General features: G+C 42.0%; 1 protein-coding gene across 5 annotated transcripts in view; it reads left to right on the top strand.

The window, feature by feature from the left end:
* Positions 1 to 622: 622 nt before the first annotated feature.
* The window catches only part of LOC144536847 (ATP-dependent 6-phosphofructokinase, platelet type-like), a 28,389-nt gene continuing 19,634 nt past the window's right edge, over positions 623 to 9,377 (top strand). For 2 of the 5 annotated variants that reach the window (XM_078280113.1, XM_078280115.1), the window contains exons 1-7: positions 624 to 875; positions 3,382 to 3,455; positions 4,851 to 4,928; positions 5,231 to 5,420; positions 8,429 to 8,594; positions 9,090 to 9,134; positions 9,257 to 9,365. In XM_078280113.1, the coding sequence (XP_078136239.1) occupies positions 782 to 875; positions 3,382 to 3,455; positions 4,851 to 4,928; positions 5,231 to 5,420; positions 8,429 to 8,594; positions 9,090 to 9,134; positions 9,257 to 9,365 (756 nt within the window). In that variant the 5' untranslated portion in view covers positions 624 to 781. Of the gene's footprint in view, positions 876 to 3,381; positions 3,456 to 4,850; positions 4,929 to 5,230; positions 5,421 to 8,428; positions 8,595 to 9,089; positions 9,135 to 9,256; positions 9,366 to 9,377 lie in introns of all 5 variants that reach the window. The other 3 variants (XM_078280111.1, XM_078280112.1, XM_078280116.1) reach the window with 2 other exon arrangements.

Below are 9,377 nucleotides of genomic sequence, written 5' to 3'. Positions count from 1 at the left end.
AAAACAGCCCATATTTGACTTCTACATAGTTGATTTCTCGCATAAAAAAGCCTCAGAAGTGAATTTAATGATAAAATAGCAGATGAACAATGTTTACAATTTCTGAGATCTGTGCGACCTATTCAGAAGAATACCTGATCTCAGATGAGTGGTGTAGCCTATGTAAATGTTGGTGAGTGACAAAGATAGAGACTAGAGCCAAATAAGGTACAGCCACATAGTTGATGTCAACTATGAGCTTCGTTGAGATTTGCCCGTTTTCAGAGGCAGTTTCAAATTGTGAGATTTGCAGAGGAAAGAGGTGTCAATGGGATTTTAAGGTTCTATGTATGTCCTATTTACCCACCAAACTGTCGTTATTCAACTATGACAGGGTAAAATCGGTTTTGCATTCTATCACCCCTTTAAACACACGCGCGCTCCCGTGGCCAGGTGATACAAGGATACAAATCCTGGTGGGGCGTAAGTACCTTGGCACGACACCGGCATCCTGCCACTGTCTGCTCCGCCCACATATCATCTACATTTCCTCCAATTGGTTTCAAATCAAAGGAAGGACTCCTAAATCGAGATCTGGTTGGCTCACGGCGATGTCAATCACTCGGCAAATCGACGAATAGATGCGGAACAGGGAAAAGGAGAGCATAGCGGCCTGGCAAAAATAGGTAGAGGGGGTGGACGTGTGTTGCCCTTCATTATTTTAGCACAATTTTATATTGTTGCGGTCCCGTTGTATTATTTTATCGAATTGGACTGGGAAATACAGTAAACCGCTGTGAAAATGGCGCAGCCAGACGGCAAGAAAATATTCTTTGAGAATCTGTCGGGAGCGGGGAAAGCCATCGCAGTGCTGACGAGCGGAGGGGATGCTCAAGGTAAACTCTCGGATTGACAGTTTCCGAGATAATGTAACGTTATTATTGTGCCAGTGAGAACAGGCCCGTAGAGGGCAAAAATACACGTCTTCAACTGGGTGATGCACTGTACTGTTAGTAAAGTGGCTACGCTTCTCTTATTATAGTGTAAGAAGCATTGTACAGCAGCAAAAGTATAACAGTGAATAAGGTTACGACCATTCAGTTAGGAAGCCCGCCACTTAGCATCATGGATGTATTATAGTTAGCATGCTAACATAACATTTCTTGCTAACTGGCTAACAGCATCATCATCCTCTGCCATTGATTTGGGGACATATTTGTCGCTAAGCACGGTGACAGCAGTTAAGAGAGCTGTCAAGGTCGAGCCAAGCCGTGTCGCTTTTTCTTATTCACAGACATAGTGCAGCATAACTGATGAGTTAAGGTTACAATTTAATTAACTTGTTCTAATTAATTTATGAAGCAGTGGCCGCTATAGAAGTGCAGACCACTGCATTGCGGGTTGTGCTGTTAGGCTATTAACAAGCAGGGACTGACAAGAGGGATAGACACTGCAAAAAAATAGCATCCTTAACATGTAGGCTATATTTTCAGTGAGATGAGACATGAGGTTGTGGTTAGTTAGCAGCCACAGTAAGTGCCTGTGGTGGGATGCCTGTATCCTGTCTACGTGATGAGTTGCACAGCTACATCAAATATCCTTCATACTAAACCGTCTCTGGTTACATCTCTGCTAACGTTACGTCTCTCCCACTCGGGCGTCATAGAGGAAACCCTGGTCACGTGCTCACCGGCTCGTCTCCTCATTTGACTGAAACACTAGTTATAATCTATTTTTTACAGTCAGTGGTTATAATACACACTTTCTAGCACTATATAAAGGTACTACATTTTTATAGTAATTTGGTTTAGCATAAGACTGTAGTAGTAATGGCTACTGCAACTTAATGCTAAAAACCAATGTCGTTTTTTCAGTTCAAGCCCTGCTATGAATTTTGAAGGCAGAAACTAAGTTATTAAATGAAAGCTACCAGTAACCAGTAGGCCTTTTTGTGGCAATATGATATTTTAATAAAAATTTTTTTTAGAACAAACATTGCAGCAGAATTTAGTGTAACATGTTGAAGCATTTAAGATGTTGTGGCATACATTTTTCTTCTGTGAAAAAGGCTGTGGGAGGTCAACCTGGAGATGTTGTTTTAGCTTGCACTCTACTTTCTGCAGCACTGCCGTTTTATACGCTTTACTGTAATTGCCAGCCACGTTATGGACAATATAGCACTCTTTGGCTCAGGATTAAAAAATAAATAAAAATAAAAAATCAATCTTTGGTGGGTGGCTTTAGAATTGGAATTCACTGTCAGCAGCCTACACATTAACACACACAGGAAGAAAAAAAGCACGGAGTTGGCCCCAGAGCCAAACTAATGAGGCAGTGGCATGCATGACAGGAACTGAATGTCAGTGTCAGAGGGCATTGTGTAGCCTTGGCTTGGTCTTTCACTCACTCTGCATGAGAATAGTGGCAGTTATGCAGAATGAGAACTTAAGACTTTTAGCTTTGATAAAAACCTCTAAACTGGACAAGAAACATGAAAGATAATTTTTTGGATAATCTTAAAATTGTATCTACTGTATGTCGTATTTACTTACTTGCATTCTTTGTGTGTATGTTTATCAATCCCTAAACCTCTTCTGTCTTCTCTAACTGTGATTAAACTAGGCTGTTTATATGAACATAGTTATGTAATATATAATAAAACAGTAGGTAACTGGCTGTTACACTGACAGTATGGTGAATAGTTGGTCCCTTTCTAATGCTTATGGGTGCTTTGTTTTGTGACTGTAGGAATGTAGGAAAAAAACACTAATTTCTCAAGGATTTTTACTTCCCAGTATAGTTTACCATATACTGTACATCTCACTGTCTTTTTTTCTTTGCTGTCTTCTCCACTGCCCCACTAACCTAAACCTTTGTGTTGCTTAGTAACAACACTGCTTGGCTGCCATTAGATCTGTACTGTTTACCGGTTTGTGCAGAGAAAGGAAACTCAGTCCTTTCTTCTGTTGTTTATATGTCCCACAGTCATCAGCCAAGTTCCTGTCTGCCTGCTGTGGGTAAAGCATTATCCATTATCCCCACTGTCAGTGTTTAAGCTAACCTGTCATTGACATTCAAGTTCACTTGGACTAACCACAAAGTAACTGAGAGGCTGTAGGAGGAGCTGGGAAACTGACTGACCAAAAATGGCAGTATGGTGTGGGGAAAAAAAATGTGGCCCAAGCCACAGACTCACACACACACGTATGTAACATAAATACTAAAGTTCCGCTGCTGCCGTTCTTTATGACAGAGATAAAATTGGTATCCATGCAGCAACTGCTACAGTTGAAAACGTGTTTTCCATCTTTAAAGTTGAACTATTTACTCTGCTCATCACTGCAGTGTTGCACAAAGTTGTTTTGCTAAGATTACTTAAAGGTATTCTTTATTGTTTTTCAGGGATGAATGCTGCCGTACGTGCCGTGGTTCGCATGGGGTTATATGTGGGAGCAAAAGTTTATTTCATTCATGAGGTGAGCCCACACTTTGTGATGATCATTGTTAAGGCCTTTGACACAGTTATAGTGTCATAGTTTATCATCATAGTTTATTTTATACAATAGAAGTGTGCCCGACATAGGAAAACATGACTTGCAGCCACATCACCTTTATATAGTAATACCTGTTAAAAACAGTTTTTTTTTTTTAAACACAGCAGAGGTATAAGACATCCATATTTTAGCAAACTAATGTGAAAGATGTCGGAAGTAGTGACAAGTGTTTCACATTAATGCATTTAGGGTTGGGTACCGAACTCGGTACTTTTTTGGGTACCGACCGAATTACCTCGGTACTACCGAGGACCGATTCACGTTAAATCAAATGGTGCCAGGTTTCAGTACTTGAAAGCACATAAGCGTGAGCACATATCGTCAGAGAGCGGAGCTCCGACACACACACACACACACACACATTTTAGCAACAAGGCAATTCAAAATGCTTTATATAAAACATTAAAGAGAAATTTAAAAGAGATAGAAAATAAAAACAGCCTAAAATAGAATAAGAATGAAAGTTACAGTGTAGTGTAAGAAATTAATAATTATTAGATAGATGGTATCGGACAGGTCTGGGAGGGGAGAAGGAGGGGGGTGTTTTATTTTGTGTGGCGTGTAAAATGTTTTAAATAAATAACAAAATGTTCTAAGTAAATAGGATAAATAGGTTTGGAATTATTTTTACAACTGAAATTATTGTTTTGTTATTACAGAGGGAAAGTACCGAAAAAAGGTACTGTTGGGTACTGGAACCGAATTCCAGGTACCGGTATCGGTATCGTACCGGAAAAAAGTAAACGGTACGCAACCCTAAATGCATTTAATGAAGGAAAGGCTGCACTTTAGTTGCAAATTGACAACAGTAGGATCCCGGTCTACATCTATGGACACAGGGATGTTTTTTCTCACATAGCAGATGTTACAGGAGCTTTGGCGAGGGTCCGTGCTCTGCTTGCCCACCCTGTGAGCCCTGCACATCTGTGTATGTCATGGACCTCCTCGCTCAGTGTGCTGTTACATAACTGACTTGAGGCTTTAGCATATGCCTCGTATGAAACCACCCTCCCACTCAGGTACCACAGTAGGGTTGTTCTCATGCACACTCCTGCATGACAACATATGAGGATGTACACACTTTTAAACCATATTCATTTCTTGAGTTTTACAATTACACTTTTTTTTTTTCCATTTCACTTTGCTATGGTATTGCATTAGGTTGATATATTTATTTAGTTCTGAGTCATGATGAGCTAATGGTGCCATTAGGAGTCCACATCACTCCAGCTGTTATAGCTTGATGTTGTTTGCAGTATCTGTTTAGTAATCTTAGTTCGTATTTATTTACTAAGATGCTTCATTTTTTTTTATCAGGGATATCAGGGTATGGTGGACGGTGGCGAGAACATAAAGGAAGCCACATGGGAAAGTGTCTCCAGCATGCTACAAGTGGTGAGTACTTATCATGGGCAGCAGCCACACATCTAATGCAATAGGGTACTCAAGAGGAACGTGCAAATCATGTAGCTAATAGGCAAAGTTGTTTTGTGGTTAAAGAGGTCATTACCTAACATATCAGCAGTCACTGTGTACTATCAGCAGTGTTTACTCTTGTCAAAGTGTCCTCAAGCAAGACACTAAACACCATACTGCACCAAGTACACAGGGCTTGAGTTGCAAAAAGGAAGCGGAGTGACCTAAAGTCACAGGAAAAGAGTGTAATAGGCTGAAATCTTCACGCTTGTCGTCATCAGGGCGGGACTGTTATCGGCAGTGCCCGCTGTAAAGAGTTTCGCAGCCACGAGGGACGCCTGAAGGCAGCTCACAACTTGGTGCAGCATGGCATCACCAACCTGTGTGTGATCGGTGGAGATGGCAGCCTGACCGGAGCCAACCTCTTTAGGGAGGAATGGAGTGGGCTGCTGGGGGAGTTGGCGGAGCAAGGTACTGAGGAAAGATAAACCTCCTCTTTGCTTTAACCTCATACTATTTTCTTAATTTCAGGTGTGCTCAATCTGCTGCAAACCCAGTAACTGCACGTTGTGCTGTTAGTAGTCTCGCTTTGCCAGACCCTCCTCCACAGCGCTGCAGAGGAGGGTCTGGCTAGTCTACACAGCATTCCGGGATGGGAGAAAAATGCTCTGGTTTATTGGCATTTCTTTAAACCAATCAATTAGGGATGTCACGAGAATCAATACTACCGATACCTTCCGGTTCTAAAATTACAAAACCCCGACGATGCCCTTTTTTTAAAGCACCGTAGGCACCGTTAGCGACGATATCAGTGTTAGCAGCATCGTTGCTGCGCCTCTTCCGGAAATGATGGGGGCAGCATACACTTCAGAGTGTTCCAGTCGATACATTCAGAAGGAGGTGGTCACGAAGAAGTGGCCGAAGTCACGTCTTTCTACTTCCGGTACGAGAGTCAACTCTACCCGACCTAAAAACCGGCATGTTCACTGCAAACTCACGGTCCTCTCGTTCCGATTTACCTCTCTTGGCTTCAAATAACTTACTGTTGTCGGCTACGGCCACTGAACAGGCTACACGTTGTAAACAGCCGTGGTTCGCTTTCCGGCTCCTCCCAAGCCCCCAGGAAGAGAGCATGTCTAAAAGCCACCATGGGCTTGGCGGATAACGGTGGTACTGCACCCCATGGCCCAGAAAGACTTTTCACATAGACTTTGAATGGCGAAAGAAACTTCTATATTTCAGCGGATAATTTTTTGGGGGGTACATCAACTAACCAGCCCGAACAATTAAAGGGTCCTTTTTAACATTCAGTAGTAGCCGAATCCAGAGTTATTAAACTAGGTATGACAAACGCGCATGATGGACGCGAGCAGTGGATATAGCTAATGGTTGTAATTCACCATGTGTTCTATTAATACGTCCATGGTATTATCTTATGATACACCCGAGAGATGTATGTATGCTGTAAAGCCTGTAACATGGATGTAACGTCATGTATGAAGCGTTTTCCAAACTGGCGGGGCTATCAGCTAGTAGCTATTAGCGGTAGCTAGCATGGATGTATTAGGAGAACGGTAATACCATAATTAGCTATATGCCTACATAACGTTACTACAGACATAGTGATTACATCGCCTTGGTTCTCTCTTTTGATACATCCGAGGGCTGTGTGCTGTAAAGCTTGTAACGTGGATGAGGGATGAAGCCGTGGATGAGCCCTGTTCACGAAACTGCAGGCTAACCTTAATAGCTAGCGTTAGCCAGTAGCACAACATAATAATTACATCTCCTTGGTTGTCTAAATACATTCATCGTTTATTTAGCTAAGCATGTAAACGATCAGGAACAACGAAAACGTTAAAATGTTTAACGTTAGTGAATATTTTAGACAATGAAACGGCGAGTTCATGAGTTCGCCACTTGTAAGAGACACGAGAGAGAAGCTCATGAACGAGCATGTTGCTACCGGTTGCTACGACAACACAAACAAACTGTTGCTGGTGCGCATGTCCATCGTGACGTCATGGGCCAGTCAACGCCGAAGAGCCGAGCTCCATGTTTGCTTTATGCGCTTTTAAGCACTCATTGGAATGTACGGGGCTTCCCGCCGAACACTGTCTCCAGTTCTCTTAATACATCCATGGCTCCTCTGGTAACGTTAGCTGTAGCAGGGTTAGCATGGCGGCGTTAGCCACGGTTAGCCCGGACCAGTCGGGATCACTTTACTGGCAGTGTCTCAATTGTTTTTGCGAGTAACCAACTCGGGTACTCTAGCTATAATTCAATGTGAGTACACAAATGTTGAAATGACATCAAATGTCCATCCCTTGTAGCTGTGATAAATTAGCCTGAAGCTAATGCTTAGCTACCTATTCAGGAGGAAATTAGACATCTCGGCGTCCTTTTGGACTCTAAGCTGCCAATATTTACCTGGGGTTTGTAACGCTCTGGTCACGCAACTGTTAGAAACACTGTTGTTGTTTTTGCACAGTACCTTTTGAAAAGATGCCTGGAAGTCTGGAATGTGTCTGGGGACACTAGTTATTGCACTATGACCATTCATTGCACTTGATTATGTTATTCTATGCTCTATTGCACGTTTTGTATGTCTTGTTATGACATTTTGATATTTTTCAAATATTTTAATAAAGAAGTTCAAGTACATGGAATCTTAGAAAATCTTTTTTTTTACCGTGGTATCGAATTTGGCATCGAGAATCGTGTTATTTTACTGGTACACCCATAATCACAATCGTCTTGGGCGGCGCTAAGCACCGGGCAGAGCCACGGTGCCTCTGCAAAATAGCTTCGGCAAGGAACTTGTTTTGATGGAACATGTGTACGTTCAAAAGTTGTTTTAGTCGTGTAACAGAAAACTCAGATTGGACAGCTAGACAGCAGATGAGATGACAGCTAGACAGCAGATAGTCCAGCTAGCGGTCTGGATTTACCCTGCAGAGATCTGAGGAGCAGTTAACCACAGTCCTCAGAAATTCACCGGAGGTTAAAATTACAACACAAAGAAAGCGGAAGGTAACTGACATCCAGCTGAAAAGAGGGACATCCTGCGGAATTTCCGGCGGCACCGGAGCAATCCCGAAAGTGGAACGTCGTGGATATAGACTATGCTGTTAAAAACCACATTGGTCACTTATAGATTGTCACATTGACTCGCTACAACACCTGCCAGTATTAGCAGACACCTCAACACTACCATGTATTGTTTGTCAGTGTTCTGCCTCCAGCAAATATGGGTTTATTCCATACAGGGCATGATGGTAAAGATGCCCCATCGAAGGCTAAATGTTTGTTAGGATTTAACTACCTCACAGGAAAACTGAATTAAAGGGTTGTCTATTTTTAAGTTAGAGATAAAGAGACAGTCTTGCTATGAATCTTGTCCTCCCCCATTTCCAGCTGCCAGCTTCACTCTCGCATACATTATAAGCAAGATAACATAAATAATATGATCCTTTCAGGCTTGATCGAGGCTGATGCTGTTCAGAAGTATTCGGCCCTTCACATCGTGGGGATGGTTGGCTCCATTGATAACGACTTCTGTGGAACTGACATGACAATCGGCACTGACTCTGCTCTGCACAGAATCATCGAAGTGGTGGATGCAATTATGACAACTGCACAGAGGTGAGGGGGAGATAGAGCAGCTCTATTTGTTTGTTTATTTATATCAGTTATATTTGATACAGCTATGAGCAGAAGTACACCCTGAACTTGCAAATAAAGGTTGGATAATGCAAAATCCATTTGAAGTCCTAAATAGGAGACTTTGTACTTACTGTGACTAAGCATTTCATTGTCCTAGCATTACAATGGCAGGATAAACATATACATCTATGAAAGATTTATGTATACCTACTTACACTTGCTTTTTAACACATGTAAGGTCAATGCAGTATTGGAAAAGGAATGTCAGTATATCCTGAGGAATTAAAGTCAAAATAAAACATATGCTCCATTGTCGACCTGTCAGGCAATTGAACAGCAAACACATCACCATGTTTAGGCTAATTTCAGCTCTATTTAGCATCACCTTTCAAATGTATGTTCTTGAATACATCAGTATAGCGCTGTGTTACTCAAATGCACTGCTAAGTCATATTTTCTGTTCTGATCTTTCAGTCACCAGAGAACATTTGTGTTGGAGGTGATGGGAAGACACTGTGGGTAAGAATGCATTTGATAAACTCAATAGAAGATCCAAAAACATAATCCCTAAGGCAGAGATAGAGACCAATATCACCTCTGTTTATATATACACATTGTTGTGTCTGTGTGTTTTATCCTAGCTACCTGGCCTTGGTTAGTGCCCTGGCATGTGGAGCAGACTGGGTGTTGATCCCTGAGATGCCCCCAGAGGACGGCTGGGAGGAAAAAATGTGTGAAAAACTGTCTGCGGTAACACAATCT

The sequence above is a fragment of the Sander vitreus genome, chromosome 22 (genome assembly GCF_031162955.1).
Source record: "Sander vitreus isolate 19-12246 chromosome 22, sanVit1, whole genome shotgun sequence".
Classification (NCBI taxonomy): domain Eukaryota; kingdom Metazoa; phylum Chordata; class Actinopteri; order Perciformes; family Percidae; genus Sander; species Sander vitreus.
The sequence above is the reverse complement of the archived record's forward strand: the minus strand, read 5'-3'. Positions and strand labels throughout refer to the sequence as shown.